We start from the raw sequence: 22,105 nt of genomic DNA on the forward strand, positions 1-22,105 counted from the left end.
ATGACTGATGATGAATGATTGACAGATTGTCTCGTATTTGTTTATTACACCTTTTCTTCAGTACTTTACTAAAACGTAAACTCTAGTCAGAATCCCAGTGCTTGTCCAAAAAATCACACTTGGATGTGTTCCCCACAGCATCCCGTCATGTGTTTTAATGTGTTCTCTGGTTTCAGCACAACTGCCCCGTGGGGAACGTGGACTTACAGGGACGGACAGCTCTCCATGACGCTGGTGAGGCCCCTCATACACTGAAGCCAATCACATCAGGTGCTATTATACAAGCACACAGACACACACAGACACACACACACAGACACACACAGACACACACACACACAGAGCACAGAGCACAGCCTCTGCACCTGAAAGGACCTGTCCATTCAATAAACACGGACCAATGCTTCAAAAACATATCTGTGAGGCAGCCAGCATCACAAACATGTTCAAATTGCAGTTTGATTGGGTGCAATTGGCTGATCTTTGAACATAAATAGTGTATTCTTCTGTTTTGTTGTGTGTAAAAGCTGCTAACCCGGTCGCTTAGGGGCACAGTGGCTTCACTGGCCTTGTTCACATACACACCATATCTGATTATAATTGGATTTCGGGAACTTTAGCATGACTGAAATGGCAAGTAAACTGCAAAATCTGATGTGAGTCATCAGAGGGACCATGATCAAAAAGAAATTTGATTATTTTGCTGATTACATTTCATTTGAATCCAGAACTCCAAAAAAATGATATGAATCCGATTTGAGTGTATATGGACAGAATATATGGGCAGGTCAGGCCTCATGTGAAGCTCAGAGCCTCCAGAATTCCCTCCCTGAGCTGCAGAGGCTGCACTAGCACTGACTCATGACTGGTGCAGGGGCTGGGGTTTAGGGAGAGACTATTAGATCAGAGAGAGACATTTTAAATTTAAACCATTTCAGCATTGAAAGGAGCGACTCATGTCCGGCTCATTCTGCTTTCTGATGAGTTAATCATCTTGAACCAAAAGACCAAAATGTAACATGTCCAGTGTTTTTGTAATTCAGAATAAATTAGCGTTAGTTTAGTTGTCAGTAAAAGCTGCTGGTATATTAGTTTTGAACATGTTTCTCTTGTATGTGGGGGCACAGGTAGGTCATGTTTATGAAAGTTTCTAATTCAGAATCATAATGACAGATATTCCATTAAAATAAAGAGAGAGATGCTTTATTGATCTTGAGACAAATTGAAGTTGCTGCAGCAACATTTCCACTGTGCTTCTCAGCCGCCTGTGATGATGGATCTGTTTAAACCATGTACATCTAAAGAAAGAAGTCTGTGTGTCGTTGAATGCCTCACTGATTGAATAGACGGACTGAACAGACTTGAATAGACCCATGTGTTTGTGGAATACATCCACAGCTCCTCAGTGGTCATAGTGTTGTGAGTTTTCGCTTCTCCTCTCACCGTGCTCTCCTCTGGTGCAGTGATGGCCGGCTGCTCCTCCAGTGTCAAGCTCCTGTGTGACAGCGGTGCCTCCGTCAACGCCACCGACTTTGTAAGATCCACACCCACAGTCTGCACTGTTCTCCCACTGTGTGCTTTGTTCTGATCATGTGATGATAGAAAGAATAAACTAGAAAGATACACAAGTCCACTATGTCAACCATTTTAACCCTTGTATTGTGTTAGAAAGCTACACGCGTCTTTAGTGTTACCGGGTCAAATTTGACCCGTGATTTAACTCAGCCTGAAAATACTTAAAAACACTAGATATCATCCAATATTGTTTTTCCCCTCATAACTAACTTAGTATGTGTTCATGTCCATGGAAACATTTTTATTTTATTTTTATTTTTTGGCTGCACAGACCTTTTATCTTAAAATATACCACTCGTTTTTGATTACAAAAACTGCTTAAATTCACTAATTATATTTCCTATAGTGATAAAATTTGTAATTATATTATATAATTATACTATAATCATAATAATTTTATATATAATACATATAATATAAATCTAATTTATATAAGTATAATTATATTGGGTGTCAAGAGGCTTGGTGACCATGAACTGTCACTTTTTCTTGACTTGAAGACGTCTCTTTCAGTCTTTGTGACATCTGGGTTCTCCTCACCACATGTGTGCTCTTGTTCAGGGTCATACTGAACCTCATCCTCATCCACAGACGTATATATGAATGGACATAACTAACGCTGTAGCCACCGCGTTCCAAATAGAAAGTTCTCCAGGAGGCTCTTCCGGCTCCTTCTGACTCTGGCTCCAATTGACTTATGTTAGGATCTTGTCGTCCTTCTCTCTGTACCTGCTGCTGTGAACCTCGTCATTTTGGTCTTAAAATATACGTATTAACCTGCGACACATGATCCTGATTTTTTTATTTTTTTTTGGCTGTTTTGTCCATCCAAAAAAATCCTATTCATAACATATAACCTGGCTCTAGATTCGCTCCTGTAACCGTGAGCTTCATTTGAGCGGCGCCAAACGCTGTGGGTGACGTCACACTCACTTAGTCCACTTCTTTTATTCAGTCTGTGCCCTCATCCTCATCCTCAGACACATCTTCCTCAGCTTCACTTTCCTCTCTGTCTTCAGAATCACTGTCATGACCAAAAATCTGATCCAGCGCCTCATAAACAGTGAACCTGCTCATGTTGACTGATGCTGCAACAGAATACAGCTGATAATATCTCACTAAAACCCTGTTTATATATGACAAGGTTTATTTTAGATTCAAAATGTATCAATGTGCTGCAAGAAAGAGAAGAGTTCACGTGGGTGAAGACGACCTTTTTGTGTGTGTGTGTGTGTGTGTGTGTGTCTGTGTCTGTGTGTGTGTGTGTGTGTGTGTGTGTGTGTGTGTGTGTGTGTGTGTGTGTGTGTGTGTGTGTGTGTCTGTGTGTGTGTGTGTGTGTGTGTGTGTCTGTGTGTGTGTGTGTGTGTGTGTGTGTGTGTGTGTGTGTGGACACACTGAGCCATATTTGATCCACAGAGCAGCCTACAGCTTGTAAGTGATGCATAAAACAGCCACTATTCTCTGCCGGGTCATTTTTGACCCGTAACACCACAGATGTCACTTTTTTTTTTTCAGACCTTTACAATTTACTAAAATGGTGAAAATTGATTTTGTTGCGTTAAAATAGTTGTGTCTGAGGATTAGATGAAGCCTCATTCCGGTACAAAAAAGCAAATGGCAGTTTTTACATACCTAAACTTGAAACGGGTCAATTTTGACCCTAACACAATATAAGGGTTAAAAGAAAATACAAAACAACAGACCTCAAATACGACCACATAAACGCCCAACGTGTTTCTTTTCTTTTAAATACAGTCCCTGACAAAAGTCTTGTTGCTTATCCATTTTGTAGAAACAAAAGCTTATAACCTGACTTTAAATTAATTGATTGGTTTTAGAAATATCTCATATGAAGCTAAAACCCTCCCAAATTATGCTCAATATACTAAAATAAATTTGCTTCACTGAAGAAAGATTGATCATTTAATGAACACAGAAAGGTCAGATTTTGGCAAGACAAAAGTCTTGCCGTCTTGTCATATGATGCACCCAATCCTAGATTACAGCCTCACCTGTGATCAGTTACTGATCAATCAGTTAGTGTTTGTGTATAAAAAGAACCCAGCACACCAGACCTTCACATCAACTGCAACTTGACCTCTGACAACATGCCTAAGATCCACCCTGAGACCAAAGCCTTAATTATCAAGAGGCTGAAGACCAGATCCACTGCTGAGGTGGTGACACCTTCAATGTGTCTCAGCGTCAAGTACAAAGAATAAGAAAAAGATCTGAAATGACTGGAGATGTTTTTGACAAGCCCAGGTCCAGCAGACGCCGCAAGACAACTGCTCGGGAGGACCGTTTGTTGATTCCAAGGCCAGCCCCTTTTCCACTGCAGCAGAGCTCCACCAGACCTGGTCACCTCAAGTCCCTGTGTCAGCCTGAACAGTTTGTAGAATTCTGTCTGGAAATGGCCTCCATGGTCGAATCAGTGCACAGAAACCAGCACTAAACAAAAGGCAATTAAAAAACCATGTGTGGCATTTGCCAAGGCCCACAGCCTGCTAAAAGGATGGACACTGGAAAAGTGGCAGAAGGTGGATTTCTCAGATGAATCCTCGGTTGAATTACATCACAGCCGCCGCAAATATTGCAGGAGACCTACTGGAGCCGCATGGATCCAAGATTCACCCAGAAAACAGTTAAGTTTGGTGGAGGAAAAATCATGGTCTGGGGTTCCATCCAGTATGGGGATGTGTGAGACATTTGCAGGGTGGAAGGCAAATATCAATAACCTAAAAAATCAAGAAGTATTAGCTCCTCTTACATTCCCAACCATAAAAGGGGTCAAATTTTGCAGCAGGATGGTGCTCCATCACATACTTCTATCTCTACATCAAAGTTTCTCAAGGTGAAGAAGATCAAGGTGGTCCAGGACTGGCCAGCCCAGTCACCAGACATGAACATCATTGAGCAGGTCTGGGGTAGAATGAAAGAGGAAGCATGGAAGGCAAAACCAAAGAATCTTGATGAACTCTGGGAGGCATGTAAGACACTTTCTTTGCTATTCCTGATGACTTCATCAACAAATTGTATGAATCACTGTTGAACCGCATGGATGCGTCCTTCAAGCTCATGGAGTCATACAAGATATTAAATATGGATCTCACAGCACCACTACTTAATTCACTGACGTTATGCAACATATTTTTGTATTTGAAGTAAATTATTTGTTCAATTTTCTGTAGGCGACAAAACTTTGTCTTGCCAAAATCTGACCTTTCTGTGTTCATGAAATGATCAATCTTTCTTCAGTGAAGCAAATTTATTTTAGTATATTGAGCATAATTTGGGAGGGTTTTAGCTTCATATGAGACATTTCTAAAACCAATCAATTAATTTAAAGTCAGGTTATAAGCTTTTGTTTCTACAAAATGGATAAGCGACAAAACTTTTGTCAGGGACTGTACTATAGGAGTGTTTTTTTTTGTTTTTTTTTCTTTTTAACTAAGGGGTTTCAGAATGATGATTAATTAGGATCTGTGTGTACACGTGCGTGTGTGTGTTACAGGACGGAAGAACTCCTCTGGTGCTGGCCACACAGATGTGTCACCCCAGGATCTGTCAGCTGCTGCTGGAGAGAGGAGCAGACATCACCATCCGAGACAAGCAGAACAAGTGAGGCAGCTTTATGAACACTGTCTGTTACCAGACATCACAACATATCACAATACATGACACGCAGTACCAGTACTATTATCACAGGCTGATACTGCAGTAATCTATATAAGCAGAGGTGGGCAGTACTGGGTGTGTCTGTGTCCGTCCATTCAAAATACCAGATTAGTTGCATTATTTAATGTTTTGTGTTTCCGTTTACATTCACTTCAAATTATAAACCAGATGTTGCTATAAACAATATTTAAAAAACAATATTACAAATGGAGCTGGGCAGTATGGCACAACTTAAAAAAAAAAAAAAAAAAAAAAAAAATATATATATATATATATATATATATATATATATATATATATATATATATATAAAAGAAAAAAAAGGTTTTCCTCTGCTCCAGACCTCATGCTTGTCCTGACAGAGGACTGACTGTGGATCTGTCCATTAAGAAGAAAGTGCCACAACTGACTGTGTTTATTTATTTATTATCATTGTTGCATTGGAATCAGTATGAAATATTGAGCTTATTCATTAGTATCGAAATCACGTTTGAAATTTTCATGACAGCACTAATGTCAATCTTGATTAAATATGAATTGCCCAGCCGTAATGACAAGTTTCCAAACATTATCCCACATGTGTATTATTTTAATATGTACAACTGTAAGACTAAGACTAGGCCTGTCACAGTTTATCAGTTTATTGTTCAATATATGAAAGTTGGATCACTAGATTTTTGGGGCTCAGTATTTATTGTGTGTAGCTTTTCTTTGTAAAAATGGAGATTTGGGGTATTTTATGATCAGATTTGAACTGCACAGGGTTGAATAAGTCACTTCTGAGGTTTATTATTGCTTCATTCTGCTGTTTATTTGCTGCAGCTCAGGCCATTTAATAATCCTGTCTATTTCAAAATGGTTTACATTTGTGTTATATTTGTGTTTTGTATGAGTGACATAAAGTAGTTTCAGTACTATCATTTCTCGCAGTATATCTCTGTAGCATGTTCTGTATGTCGTGCTTCAGGATGTGTTATTGTGACAGGCCTGGCTAAGGCTGCAGTTTGTTGCTTTGCTCATATCCAGGCCAATAATAATTCTAGTTGTATACAGTGTAAATAACCGTGTTTACTGTGAAATCCTGTCATGACTAACATGTACACAGATGTGACTGCTCCAGACTGTGTGTGAGTCACTGTACATGAGCTGCACAGGCACCAGGCATGTTACATGACTATCATTACAAGATATGTGTCTATCCCAGTGAAATGAAACACCGTGAGCCCACTCAGAGCAACAGAGCTGGTAGAGGAGTCAAAGGAACTGTAGCATTACTTCAGAATAATATTACTCAAGTAGAAGTACAAAGTTGTGACCCATGAAAATTACTCATGTAAGAGTAAAACAGTATTTGAAAAAACTACTTCTCAAGTTAGAGTAACTGTCAGGATGATGTATTTGAAGCACAAAACATTAAATGATGCACAAAATCTGTCCTTTCAAAGGACAGACACAAAAATGAGACAAGCTAAATCACATTTGAAGGAACACTGCAGAAACACACGTCATTTCAGATTGTCACATCAAGTTTTTGTAACTTTAGACTCATTCATAGTGAGAAAAGGAAGCACAGCTTTTACTCAAGAGAACTGTTCAATACAAAATTTAGATGAAATTTTAATACAAAAAAATAATAATCTGCTCATCATTTTTAAATTGTGTTTTGCTTCTATCTCCATCTGTCACAAAAACGAACCAACAAACAAAAACAAATGTGCCAAGTCTGTCCTGTCGACCTCTGCAAACATGTTATGAAATGCCTGGGATTGTTGGATTAGTTTAAAGTTCAGATTTCTTAAGTCTTCTCTCAAATGGTCACGTCATCCTGTCAGTCAACATTGAGTCCTTCCCTCAATAGTGAGAAGAAGCATCACGATTGTACAATTATTCACTCTTACTTATTACTGACCAAACAGTGTTTTGGCTTTGCCTGCTGTTGTCAGCACTCGTCATGTCATACGTTCAATATGACAGAAAGAACCATTTCGCAGACAGTTTGTTGTAGTGGAGCAAGTGACAGGTTTTCATGTTGGTTTGGTGGATAGTACCTGTGCTCAGTATTTATCATAGTGTTATATCAGTTAAGTGACTTAAGTTTGTAGGAAAAAGTTGAAGAAAAGTATAAAAATGCAAGAAGTACTGCAGATTAGTTGTTTTTGGTCAAAACATAACAAAGATCTAAATGTATTAGCAGTCGAACTCAAATGCCCCTCTTTAACATTTTAGTTTCTAGGTAACCATTAGTGAATTTTCTCTGTGCAAGTCACATCTGCTGCTCATGTCCAGCCAGGAAATACAGTTCTAATTACTATTGTCAGTGTGTGTCCAGACAAACCAGATGTTTCTTCTAAAAGTATGGGACAGTTGTTCCAATTATATTATCTGAAAAAGAACAATTATCACGTAAACAAATGATCTGAACAGCCCTGCTCTGAACACAAACACACTCACAGAGGAACTTTCCTTTTCCTTTATTTATTTGACTTGTATTACTTTATTATTCCTTTCCCTTATCTCTTCTGTATCAGTTGGTTACAGTCACCACACTCACACACACACACACACACACACATACACACACACACACACATACACACACACATACGCACACACACCCCAATACACACACACACACGCACATGCGCACACACATACAAATACACACACACACACACGCACATAGTTGTTTCCCCTCATCCAGAGTTGTATTTAGAATTCATGATTCATGCATGTTGTTGGAGTAATCTTTATTCTCCTCTATTCAAGACGTCAGTGCTCTGATCTACCCGCGTCTGCAGCTCCTCCGGTTCGCCCCCACTGTGGCGGACACATTTCCTTCTCCAATTTTCTCCAGTTGTTAATACGCGTCAGCATTGTCATGTAGTCATTTTGGCACAAGTGAAGAAAATGAAAACAAGTAAATGAATAGAATCAGCCGCTGGTTAGTGTGGTGTGCAGGTATCCAGAGGAGCGGCCTACTCATGCATGCCTCTTTGTTGTGATGACGTATACTGCGATGTCGCCTCCCATTGAGCGCAACCCTTTTATTATTATTATTTTATTTTCATTTTAGATCAATGTTTTGAGCTAAAATATCAAAAATGATTCAAATGTGTCAATGATTCACAGACATAAGTACAATGTCTTCTTTAAATAATGTAGTTTCCTCATCACAAACAGACTTCACATGTTTAACACACAAACCTGCACATTTAGAATAGATTCTTTTCTCAAGCTGAAAACACTCTGTTCCACCATGTGATGTCGTGTGGTAATACAGGAAGTGCTCCACTGTGTTTTTAAAGTCCATGCATTTTCACTAAAATCATCAGGATAATTTCAGCAGTAGAATTCCCAATGTCTACTGATCTAAAGGTTAAAGAAGTTGTGTGAAAGGTGAAACAGATGATTTTAGCATTTTCTGATAATAAAGGATTACTCAAACGTGTGAGTGAACAAACACAACTGGGTCTGTTTTTGAGGAGAACAGCATTAAAATGACTAAAATCTCACAGGAGTTAATATTGTGTAATATAGGATCTTTAACAGCATCATAACTAAACCGGAGAGTGACTAAAGCCCTTTAGACTCTTTCTGCCGTGTTGCACATCCCACTACACGGGCTCTTACTGCTCTGTGTAATGTAGTGTGTTGTCATAGATGATGTTTGACCTGACTCTGCGTGTCCCCACAGGACAGCTCTGATCCTGGGCTGTGAGTACGGCTGTAAGGACGCTGTGGAGGTCCTGCTCAAGAGCGGCGCTGACCTCCGACCTCAGGACGCATTCGGCCATGACGCCTTCCACTACGCCCGCCACAGCAAGAGCCCCGAGCTGCTCGGCCTGCTCAAGGCTCACCTGGACAAGAGCAGCAGAGGTACGACTTCTGGGAATCCTGTCATCAGAGTTACTGTATCACATTTCAGGCTCCATACTGTGGCCAAGTGACAGCGACACATTTATTTACAATTTCAATTTGAAAGATAGTGGCGAACTAACATGAACATGTATTAACCTATTCATATTATTCACAAAAATGTTATATTTATAGCAAGTGCTTTTCATGATTGTGCTTTTTAAAGAGTTTTCTGGTGGAGGGCCTGTCAAATGGATATATTATTGCTTTGACTGGAATGTTTCACAGTATGTTATTAAACCTTTCTATCTTCATGAAGACAAAACCAGACCAAGTTGTAGGTCAGATCTGTGGAGAGGCGACCCCGCTCACAGTCAGAATGCTTTTCTAGGTAGTTTTGAGATATAAAACCACTTGTAATTTAGTAAATGTAAGGTAGAGCTGTTTAATGTCATGCTGTGGAACATTCCAGGCAGAGCAATGAAACAAACAGGTGACAGACCCCCAGCCCAAAAGTTACATAGTTCACCTTTTAAGGGAATCACCAGGTATGGGTTCCTTCTCATCTACTGATTGTATGTTCATTGTAAAATTGAATCAAAATAGTAATTTTTACCAACCTCAGTACTCCTCAGGTCCTGCTTTGGGCTGCTCTCAGGTCCTGCTTTGGGCTGCTCTCAGGTCCTGCTTTGGGCTGCTCTCAGGTCCTGCTTTGGGCTGCTCTCAGGCCCTGCTTTGGGCACCCCTCGGGCACCCTGCACTATAGCCATCATTGCATAATTTTCAGTATGAAATATTACTGTTCAAACATATACTGGGGCAACTATAGCTCGTGCTTTGATCAGAAGGACAGTACATTATTGGGAGAGTGGTCTGATCCCTTCACCCCCACATAAATACTGTTGTTGTGTCCATGTGCAAGACACTTAACCCACCTCACTTCCAGTATCTGTGTACACTGTGGGTGTGAGTGGTGTGTTGGTGTGAAGTGTTTTTAGTGTCTCAGAGATGGAGCTGCGAGATGAACCCAAATGGAAGCAATTTGAATGGACGCAATTAGCAAATTGCAAAGGCTGCAATCTTTGAAGGACAAATTTGAATGAATAATTTCCTCTACAAGAATAAAATCTCCTGTTTTATTCTGCATAGAAAGTCTTAACCCTGCAGTTCTGTATAAACATGTTCTGAAACGTGATTCTTGTATCTTATCTGTTATATATACTATATACCGTATATTCTGTATATGCAGTATATTCTGTATATGCAGTATATTCTGTATATGCAGTATATTCTGTATATACTGTATATTCTAGTATTTTTGTTAATTCTTAAGAAGAATTTGTGTGTTAACCATGAACAAATAAAACAAAACACAGTATGTTTTTGATGAGGAAACAATATTACAACATAGATCAGAAAATGGTGTAATATGGGCTCTTTAAATGGTAATATTTTCTTTTATATTCCATGTGTCTTATATGTGTGTGATCCTCAGTGGTGCAGTAGGTTCATGTTGGTCCATGTGTGTATACTAGTCTATGTGCTCTGACACTTGTTCCGATACAGAGAAAGGTCATTCTAAATACATTCAGGAAAGGCTCATTTCTGTCCTGTGAACGTGACTTTTAACTGTTGATATTTTAAGTTATGAGTATCTAGTTTCAGTACTAGTTTCAGTATCAGTTAGTATCTGATTTTTGATACTTCTGACATCGATATTAAATGCACTCTCTCTTTTGAATGTCCAACAGAGAAAGACGCGGCGAGGATCGAACAGTGGAAGCGACAGGTATGGTTCTGTAACTGTACTCGTGTGCGGTCACGTGTCCCTCTGTGTTTTCTGTGGGCAGATGGGGACTATTATATAAATAGAGCCACCCACACGGCCAGTTAGTTCCTAAGACATTTCTGACATGGGCTGGAGGAGTCATATTCATGTATTATTTCAGGACTTTTAATGTCTACTATTCAAATGCAAAGTCTTGCCCTCTCTTTTACAGCATTCAGTAGAGAGACCCGACCCAGTTGAACTCAACAGGAGGGATCAGATCATACATGTGAGTACTGCCCATAGTAATGTTGTCACAAACTCTATTTTGATACTAAGGAATAGAGTCAATACACAATAATCTCTATCAAGACTCTTTATTTAGAGAATAGAATGTGATTTTCAACATGAAATAATAGCGCTCTCGCTTGTATTGTGGCCTTATATCTGTGTAATCCCTTTATTGTACAGGTAGGTTCCATAGTGCTCCATGGGCGTATATTAGTCTGAGAGTTCTTATTAGTAGAGTGTTCTTATGCTTGTTCTGATACAGCTCAAGATCCAAAGCTACTCAACTGCTCAAATGAGTATCTAGTTTCGATACTAATATTGATGAGAATTTGAGGTTTCATGCTTTTGACAACCCTACCCCACAGACTCACATAGACCAACAACAGGGTGGGAAAAGGAGCTATATGATATGAAATCTTGATATAATCTTCTAATAATCAATGGATTTTGGTGAGATTTAAGGTTTTTCTGTTCAACACAGCTTCGCAACCATCCCCATGATTCAGGAAAGATCTGGACTGGTTTCATCTATTTTTGATACCAGTTTTGCACCCGTTAGTACCAGAGAGTACTTCTCTTGAGCACCCAACCCTGACACATTTAAGGGATATAAACTCTGCCCTGTTATTGCCTGTGTGTTGTACCTCCTCTGTACATGCTGACCTCACATGTGTGTGATCACACATGTGTGTGATCATACGTGTGTGTGTGTGTGATTGTCCATGTGAGTGACTTGTGCTTGTGTGTGGACAGGAGCTGGAGCTTCAGAACGAGAGCCTACAGGAGAGTCTGAGAAGGTCTCACCAGGAGCAGAGGGGACTTCTGGACCAGGTGTCCCAGCTGCAGCAGCAGCTCACTCAGGTCACTACACATAAAGTGAAAACTAATCCACATTGTGCCACTTTTTGTTTCATGTGGACAGTAAAATCTTCTGGCCTGTCCTCCAACTCATTTTAAAAATGAATAAATAATTTAAAAGACAACCTGTAGATTACACATTATTTATATAAGAAATATTCAAATGGTGTAATTATATTTTATATTTGACCTGATCATTCATATTAATGACCAGGCCCGTGAACAAAATCCATCTGCATTTTGTAGAAATCAATGTGAACGTTTAAATACATAAATGTTAGAGACTCTGTGTATTTACTGTTTAATCTCAGATCTCTTCAGGTCAATAAGAGTTTTTCATACATGTAATTTGTAATGAATTGTATAAGAGTTTTTCATACATAAAACATGTAGTGAAGTCTTAAAGTCCTAAATGAATCTTCTTTTGTTTTGTAGGAAAAGGTGGATGAGTGTTTAAAGGAGGTCAGTATCAGAGCCACACCTCACCAGTGTCACAGTGTTCTCTGTGTTGCTACACTCAGTACATAGCTACAAATAATGTATAAAATAGTTCTTGAATGCATAATTCTTGTTTTGTTATATACATCATACATCAGAGATCATTTTTCATAAATACAGTCTGATGCTTCTGGCACTGCTGGTTTTGAAAAGTCCAAGTGTTTGTTTTGTATTTGGTCCAGTGAGGTTCATTAGATCTTCTGTTCTGAATCTGCTTTAGATTCTTACGTACAGACCTTTGTTCATACCTTGTGTATTTGCTTTGTTAACCTAATGTCACATAACACATATCCCAACTAGAATTTTCCAGCCTATGGGAATCAATCAGGCCAGTGAGTCTTTTTGACTCTTTTTTTGGTACCAAGTAACCTTGGGCCCAGTCTCAATGAAATGTATAGAACTAGCATGCTAATCAATATATATGCTAAACAATATATGTGTACTGAGGGTACAATTTATTCAAATACATGGGTAAATTTGGTAAATTTGGTACTGGGTGAAGTGGTTTTAATCAGAATCAGTCTGGGGAAAAACATTAGCAAAAAACACTACTCCTTTGTCCTTACTACACTAGAACTATATATGGTGGTGTACAGTAAAATATCAATTCTCGTCGATCAGTTTTGGGGTCAGTAAGTCTCAAAAACTCCAAAAGTATCAACATCACAGATAGCAGGGCACCCCTGTTAGCTTAATGCCCATAGCTTCTTTCCCCCTCTCACATGTGCTATTCTGACCTGAAGGAGTCCAGTAAAATGTCCAAAGAGGACGGCACCCGTGGGCTGGAGACGGTCAAAGTACAGCTCAAAAGCCCAATGGTGAGTGCTTGTGAGTGCACATGACAGGTTAGACTCGTCAGATCAGTAAAACATACTAAACAACGTTATATATTTAAGATAGTTTTTAGTTTGGTGAGATTTCTACTTGTGCTTCCTGGTTGGACATGAGCAGTCAATATGATGTGTGTGAAGCCAGAGGCGCTTGCAGGATTTCTTGGGAAGGTGAATGATAGACCCCCCATGCACACCTGTGTGCACACACCGCTCAGAAAATAGTCTGAAAATGCCCTTCCTCAGTGCCTATTTCCACTGTGCTCTCCCTCAGTCTCAGTCTACACACTTGACGTTGGTTTATAGTCCAGCTTCAGATCTACGCCGAGATCTCAAACAGCTCCCCAATGCACCTGAAAGCCAATCAGAGAGCTCCCTGACACAGCTGAAAGCCAATCAGAGAGCTCCCTGACACAGCTGAAAGCCAATCAGAGAGCTCCCTGACACAGCTGAAAGCCAATCAGAGAGCTCCCTGACACAGCTGAAACCCAATCAGAGAGCTTGCAATGTTCGCCGCGTTGTGTACATGCACCCCGGCCAAATAGTTACTGCACATTGAACTGCTGCCAAACAGAAGATCTGTGATCAACAAAGACTATACGGACAGTCGGACACCTGGTTACAATAGTTTGGAACAGCTACATTTTGGAATTGTCAGCTGTCAGTCTGGTGACATCAGGAGAAGAAGGTGCTTGTGCTTCACTCACTCACTGCACATTTTAACCCTGATAAGCCTGCGGGGGGCGCTGTGTTGTGCATGCTGGGGTGGGAGGGAGAACAGGAGACCCAGCCCTCATCTAAGTCCTGTGCATACCCAGTGTCAAAGATAACAGGTTTGAATAGTTTTACCCTGCCTCTGAGGACATTAAAGGTACACACAGTGTGTACTCCTGCAGACTCCACAGTGTGAAGCTAACCCCATGACTGTTACCTAGCAACCAAAAGTTGTCTTAATTGTAAAACTATGATACTTATTTACCACAGCTGCCACCTCTTCAAGCCAAACAAATTAGAAAAAGATGAAAACCATGTGCACAGTTGTCATGTGTTGTATGGTTCTCCTGGTCTGGTGTCTTCACAGAGAAACAGTCTTAGTCCTTCATGATATACAAAAGTATAAAGAGCCTGACAGACCTGTGTGTGTGTGTGTGTGTGTGTGTTACAGGGGGACTACTCCGGTCAGTCTGTCATCAAAGGTGAGCAGAGGCAGCAGAATGCACGTGCACACGCACACACACACGCTTGCACACACCAACACACCAACACACACACACCCACACACACACACACACCCACACACACACATACACACACACACACACATATACACACACACATACACATACGCATACACATATACACACACACATACACACACACACACACATACACACACACATACACATACACACACACATACACATACACATACACATACACACATACACACACACACACATACACATACACATACACATACACATACACACATACACACATACACACACACATACGCATACACATACACACATACACACATACACACACACACATATACACACACACATACACACACACACACACACGCGCGCGCGCTCACACACACACACACACACATGCACACACACACACACACACACTCTGCTCTGAGGGGGTGGTTCTAATGTCTAATGTGTGTGTACTCTTCACAGGGAAAGAGAGCCTGGTGAAACAAGCCCAGAGCCTGGACATAGAGCAGGTCAGACATGTAGGAATGAAACTCTTTCAGAATGAGCTTCAGTGTGATTTGATTTTAACCACCTTATTGATTTTGCACTGTGTGGAGGGTATCCCACTTTGGCTAGAATGTTCCACAGTATGGCTTTAAGGCGATGTACCTGATTTTCACTGTCGTAAAAACGTGAAAAGCAGAATTGGTTCAACCTATTTCCAGTGGTCCAAAGTTATTCCTGAATTAACTTATGCATTCTGAACATCCTAATTATTCCCCACAATCATTGGGATTCTCAGATGCATGAGGTGCGTATACTTTCTGAGCTTTGTGCTTTTCACAACTGAGACCAAAGGTTTGCTAATAACAGCTAACATGCAAATACACACTTCATGAATATCGGACAATAAAATGCTTTACCGGGTAAAGAGGTGCCAATTTTGCTCAACCTGGTGCTGGACTTTTAAATGTGTATGTATGATTGACGAGCAGGCGAGCTGCAGGATGCCCCTGCTCACAGAGAAAATGTATACAATGTATTCCATTTTTTCTTCTTTTTTGCAAGAAAAAGCAATAAAGACAAAGCAATAACATCTCCATGTATACCAAAAAGGCGACACAGTGCACCTTTAAGTACACATTTCTTTATGGACAAATAGGTACAAATATATATACCAGTATGTTTAATGAGATACCAGGCACTAAAATACTAAATGAATGCATGTAATGGAGATAATGTAAAGGGCATTTTAACCCTAACTTGATATTGTGACTAGTAACTAAGAAATGTATTTAATTCAAGTGAATTTTAGATATCTTCAAACATAGTATATCCCATCCGCTGCAGGTTCAGAGAGTGTCCATGTCCCGCTCGTCGTCTCGGGGCCCAGAGAGGCATGCATCTCTGGGCTGGGACGTGTCTGAGCTGGAGGCCCTGCGGCGCGAGCTGGAGGCTGTGAGGAGGAGACACCAGACTGCAGAGGAGGAGACAACCAGGCTACAGGCCGCTCTCTCGGAAAACCAGAGAGTGCCAAGAACTGGTGCAGAGCAGAGACAGCGTCCAGAAGCAGGCCGACCAGCAGATCCAAGAGCTGGAGGACGCCCTGGGAGACGTGCAGAAACGCATGCTCGAGTCGGAGTGTAAGGTGAAGCAGCTGCAGGCTCACGTGGTGGCAGTGAAGGAGCACCTTGGAGGTACGCCATAGGGGAACATACTAACATTCTGTGTCACAAATACTGTATGGAGCATGCACTCGTAGATAAAAAAAAAAAAAAAGAATAAAATAAGAGATAAGATACATGATTGGCTGCATGTGCTGGGGTTTAGGTAGTGACCATTCAGATCAGAGAAAGTTATTTTAGGGTTTAAACCAAATTATAACCACCATTATTATCAGTAAAAGTTGTATTTCATTTGAACATGTTTAGCTCATATCCTGGGACACAGATAGATCATGTTTATTGAATTTAAAATCATTGATTGTTGTTCCTTTCAATAGTATGAGTAAAAGTCTTGTACTTTGAAATAACTGCTAACAAATTATTATTGTCTACCGTTTTTATCATGATAAACAATATTTCTGTCTGTCTCATCCCTGCCAGGAGGACAAGCTAACGAAGAGCTCCGCGCACAGCTCCAGGACATCAAGACCAAGTACGAGGGCGCGTCAGCAGAGGTGGGGCGCGTCCGCAACCGCCTCAAGCAGAGCGAGAAGGCTCTGGAGGAGTACAAAAGCAGTGAGAGCCAACTAGCATCCGAGGCAGAGAGACTGAGCCGCGAGCTGGGAGCGGTGAGCGCAGAGAGAGACGAGCTCGCACACACGCTCCTCCAAATGGAAAACCAACTGGAGGAGGCCAGAAGCAAGCAGGGCAATACCGTCCCAGCCGAGAAGTTCGACAACATGAAGAACCTGCTGACCAACGCGGTGGACGAGAAGGAGAGGCAGATCGCGGAGCTCCGGGAGGACTACGATCGCGTGCTGGAGGAGGTGGCGGACCTTCACAGGAGGATAGACAGCCCCTCGGCCCAGTCGGCGTGCTCGGAGGAGGAGCAGAAGATCAGGGTTGCTCTAGAGGAGCACAACGCCTCGCTCAAGAAGAGACTGCTGGAAGTGACCGCAAAGAGCCAGGCACTCATCCTGGAGGTGGGTTCATCTACTGGTCTGGTATAGGGAGGTATGTGAAGAGGTTATTCTTCTGCTGACAAGAGGGCAATAAATGATCATATAAGACCAGGGAGTAACATCAAAATTGCAAATGTTACTGTGGCTTAAATTAAGACTATATTACATCAAATTTACTCTTGTGAGCTTTAAGCCATGTTAGAATGTTGTTACCTCCTCAAGACTATACCGGGAGATGGCAAGGAGAAAGTTCAGTTTGTCGACTGGACAGAAGTTAGTTTGGTTGAAGATGTTTCGCAGCTCATCCAAGCTGCTGCTTCAGTTCTGGTCAGAATGCTGGAGGACATCATTTGAGGACAGCGAGGTACAGATTTTAGCCAGAGAAAAGAATTAGTTTGAGAGGGGAGTGAAAGAAGACATTATTGTTAAGAAAGAGAATCCTTCTCTAAACAGAAGTGGAGGCCTCAGACACCATCTATCTCCTATTCACAACTCCATCCTCAAACCTAAATCAAAACAAACAAGAGAACAACAGGTGTAGTCAGGTCAGGTCCAGAGGTGTGGAAGCTCCATTATGGCCATGAATTGTTCTGCTAATTAGACCCCACACCCTGCACAGGTCAATAGGCCCAACTAACCAACAGAAACTGTAAACAAGTGTGTGTTAGTTTCAGTGTAGTTAGCTCCTCCCTGCAGATATAAGGAAGTGTCCACCAGCGTCTGACCAGAACTGAAGAAGCAGCTTGGATGAGCTGAGAAATGTCTTCAACCAAACTAACTTTTGTCCAGTCGACAAACTGAATTTTCTCCTCACCATGGGTTCTACCTGGACGACTGAGGGATTCTTCACATATACCTGGACATGTTTCATTCACACATCTCCAAACCTCAAATTGCCCAGTTCCACCTTGCAGTGTCATCACGTGGTAGTTTTCAAGCTAACATCTACCAGTATAAATTGTCATCTGAAATTGTCAATTATCACCTTTCTAATTAAGGTGTATGGAGTTTAAAAACACAGTAGAGCACTTCTTGGTTTAGCACATTGACATTACAAGGTGGAACAAAGTGTTTTCAGTTTTAGAGAAGGACTAAAACCTAAATATGCAGGGTTTGTTTGTTAAACATGTGTGAATGAACTCCAGGGATGTTTTTAATGAGAAAACCACATTATACCTTAGATTAGAAAATGGAGCAGCTGCCCTTTAATCAACTAATAACTAAACTAAACCTTTTTGTACTATTTGTTCATTATGAATCATACTTCATACAAAGCAAACCTATTATGCAAGATTATTTAATTGCTTAATTTCAAGGTGGCATTTTGTTGATCAAGCCCTTTATTCACCACTTTTTAAAATTTCTTGATACATGTAGGCAGTATTGTGTAGTCATTTTGGTACAAATGAAAATAAAGTAAAATAAACAATTGCGATTGTGCTCTGCAGTTACCCGTAGGAGGTGCTGACAGCATGCAGCACTTTGTTTGGGCACCACAGTTTTCTGGATCTATATTGTGCGTTAATTTGTCCAAATGTTAACGTAAGATCCACAGGCGTCATAGTTTATTGTTCATCTATATAGCAGACACAAACACAATATGTCTTCAGTAAGGCTTTAAATAATGCAGTAATCATAAAGTGTGACCATTGCAGCTTGAGAGCCACACGTCTGCACACGTCACATGTGCAGAGCCTAACTCATGACTCAGTGATCTGGTTCAGGGTCAGTCCATGTCCTTCTCCTCCCCACCAGTTTGTCGCATTTTCTGTCTGACTTTTACTGTTGTCTGGAAGAGAAGAGGATTTGTGAACTTGTACCTGAGCTGGACAACAGTGCAACAAAACAAACCGGGTTTTTGGAAGTACTTCTGTGAGTACTTGTACCGAAATTGATCTCATTCCAGGACGAGTGGTAAGAGCTTTAAAGAAGACATATTGTGCTTGTGTCAAATCTATGACTTTAGGTGGATCATTATGTTATAATTTGGACATTTTAAATCACAATATTGGTGTAAAACAGCTTATAAGTCCAGTGACTTCGCTTTAGAAAGTATGTTTTGGGTTGAAGGGGGGAAACCAGACCAAACTCTACACAGAAGAGATCTGACCACCTGGGAATTAAACCCGAATCTCCAATTTCTATTTTTAATTTTTTGCTATAAAATTAAAATACATTGTAGAAGTTCACTGTACTCAGTCATTCATGTACCAACAGTTTTATTCCATTTGTCCTGACCTTTGTCCTGATTTCACACCTGCCTTGTTTTCTTCAGGTGGAGGAGAGTGAGGAGGAGCGAGACCTTCTGAGAGAACAGCTGGAGAAGCTCAATAGTCAGATGGAGACAGACTTCATCCCCGTCCAGCTTCACGAGGAGGCCAGGCACAACATGGTCCAAGCCCTGGAGGACCTGGAGGACAAACTGGTGGAGGCCAGTGAGCGCTACGGCAAAGCTGAGGCTCAGGTCGAGAAGCTACAGTCAGACAGATCTACCCTGGAAGACAAGCTCCACCACCTCCAGAGCACCAGGGACCAGCAGACGAGCGAGATAGATCAGCTGAAAGCACTGAACACAGATCTGGTCAAACAACTGGAGAAGATGGAGAGAAGATTTGAGGAGAGAGATATAGAGTGTGTCCAGCTAACCACACAGAGCCAGGAGCTGAAGAAAACCATGGACGGAGAGTACGTGCCCAGGCAGCAATTGGAGCAGATCGAGAAAGAGCTGATGGCCACCATAGAAGATCTGAGGTCTCAAGTATCTCAGCTGGAGTCAAGGAAGAAAGAACGTGGTGAAGAACTACAGAACGTGATAGATGGAAATGACAAGTTGAAAGGTGAGTTGGAGAAGGTTCGGTTGGAGATGCAGAAGGACTACGTTAGCGTGATGGAGCACCACGCGGTCACTGATCAGCTGAAGGCAGCAGCAGTGGAGGCAGAGAACCGGGCGAACAAGGCTGCCGAGATGTACGCTGTGGCTCAAGATGAGACCACCAGGCTGACACAGGAACTCCAAGCTCAGAAGCAAGAGCTGGATACCATTCAAGAGGCGATCCAGGTGAAGTTTATCCCAAGAACTGTCATAGAAGAGAAGGAGAAGGCCTATGAGAAGCAACTGCAAGAGCTCACTGAGAAATTGAGCAAAATGGAGGAGAAATATAACCAAGAGAAGATAATTAGGGAAAGCTCTGAACATGAGAAGGAGCAGCTGAAGGTTCAATTCGAAGAGGTCAACCACAGACTAGACTTGGCTTTGGTTGAAAGGAAGAAGGAGCTGGAGAAGGAGTACAGATGTAAATTTGAAGAACTAACTGGCAAAGTTCATGACTTGGAGAAGCAGCGTGAGGAGGTGGAACGTCAGAACGCAGAGCTACAGAAGGAGAACGCAGACTACGCCTCGCAGGTCCAGAGTCTACAGGAGCGCTTGAGATCAGAGCTAACCCGCATCGCTAACTACGATGGAGAACTCAAAGCACTTAACCAAGAGGTACAGCAAGCTCAGGCGGACTGCAAGAAGGCCAGAGCCGCCCAGCAAGACGAAGCTCAGAAGATGAGTGTCCTTCAGAAAGACCTTCAGGAGAGGAAAGAGGAGAATCAGCAGTATGCAAGAACCAAGGAGAGTCTGGAGGAACAGGTAGAAAAACTCAAGGTAGCACTGAAGGAGGAGGAGGAGAACAATGCCCAGAGAGCAGAGGACGTAGCCACACTCCAGTCTGAGCTCCTGCAGGCCACGCAAGCCCTGGAGGAGCTGAGGCACAAGCACGAAGATCTGACCCAGCTGGAAAAGGACAGGCAGCAACTCGGCGGGGAGGTGAGCGGGCTGCGTGAGAAACTGCTGCTTCTGGCAGAGGAGGTGCAGGACGCCAGGGAGGACGCCGCTCTGGCCTCAGAGCAGGAGAGGAAGGCCCGAGCCGAGACCAACGCTCTGCAGGAGAAGAGCCGCACTGTGGAGAAGGAGGTGGGAGAGCTGAAGGAGAGGTACGACCAGTCCCTCAGCACCATTCAGGAACTGCAGAGGAGCATCCAGGCCTCGGCCCAGCAGACCGAGGCCAAGGACAAGAAAGTACGTGGTGATCATTGAAATATATCTACTGTAATGCCATTTTACTCTGTTACACTCCATTTATTCCTTTGTTGTCAAATGCTACAGTACACCAAACCTGAACCAACTCAAAGACCACACCAGCTGCAGTAGGGTCATAAAAATGCCACCTGCATAGACTAGATGTACTCTCTAAGAAGAATAAGGATCAATGAAGGTGCTGGGGAAGGTTTTACCAGGGCTGATACTCTGGTGTGGCTGCTACATTAATCCTACTGTAGTGTTCAGCAGTGCATTTAAAAGGGTCTGGTCTCCTGGTGGGTCCAGTGTCTGCAGGTGCAGGTGGCACCTGTGTGTCTGAGTTGAAGTTGTTGCCACCTCAGTTTTGTTGTTGTAATTCTTTGATTATTGTGTGTTTCAGATCACAGAGCTGCTGACAGACGTGGAACGTTTGAAGCAGGCTCTGAACGGCCTGTCTCAGCTGGCCTACACCAGCAGCGCCCCCAAGAGGCACACAGACTCACTGCAGGCCCAAGTCAAGAGCCTCCAGCAGCAGCTGGCTGTAAGTACCCCACTCTGTTACCTGTAAGCTGTGAGCTGTTAGCTGTTAGCAGACGGGCTCTGATACTCTGATCATAACACGTGTGTCTTTGCTCCGTCAGGATGCTGAGAGGCAGCACAGAGAGGTGGTCTCCATTTACCGCACTCACCTGCTCAGCGCTGCACAGGTAAGATATGACACTGCACAGGGAACGGGGAATTATTTTTTAATCATATTTTCTCATTAAACAGATGTATCATTTTTCACATCTAAATGTCCCCACCCCGTTTGTCTTCCAGGGTCACATGGATGAAGACGTCCAGGCTGCCCTGCTG

General features: G+C 42.0%; 1 protein-coding gene across 1 annotated transcript in view; it reads left to right on the forward strand.

The window, feature by feature from the left end:
• The window catches only part of uacab (uveal autoantigen with coiled-coil domains and ankyrin repeats b), a 78,441-nt gene that overhangs the window by 54,315 nt on the left and 2,021 nt on the right, over positions 1–22,105 (forward strand). The window contains 19 exon segments of the mRNA XM_055154474.1: positions 177–234; positions 1,464–1,534; positions 5,090–5,196; positions 8,948–9,129; positions 10,860–10,897; positions 11,109–11,165; positions 11,921–12,028; positions 12,461–12,487; positions 13,267–13,341; positions 14,519–14,549; positions 15,045–15,091; positions 15,912–16,075; positions 16,077–16,258; positions 16,667–17,208; positions 19,463–21,250; positions 21,651–21,791; positions 21,892–21,957; positions 22,070–22,100; positions 22,103–22,105. The exon segment at positions 22,103–22,105 is cut by the window's right edge and continues 2,021 nt beyond it. Of these exon segments, the coding sequence (XP_055010449.1) occupies positions 177–234; positions 1,464–1,534; positions 5,090–5,196; positions 8,948–9,129; positions 10,860–10,897; positions 11,109–11,165; positions 11,921–12,028; positions 12,461–12,487; positions 13,267–13,341; positions 14,519–14,549; positions 15,045–15,091; positions 15,912–16,075; positions 16,077–16,258; positions 16,667–17,208; positions 19,463–21,250; positions 21,651–21,791; positions 21,892–21,957; positions 22,070–22,100; positions 22,103–22,105 (3,718 nt within the window).

The sequence above is a fragment of the Boleophthalmus pectinirostris genome, unplaced genomic scaffold, assembly GCF_026225935.1.
Source record: "Boleophthalmus pectinirostris isolate CB_2022bp ecotype Guang Dong unplaced genomic scaffold, ASM2622593v1 HiC_scaffold_19, whole genome shotgun sequence".
NCBI lineage: Eukaryota > Metazoa > Chordata > Actinopteri > Gobiiformes > Gobiidae > Boleophthalmus > Boleophthalmus pectinirostris.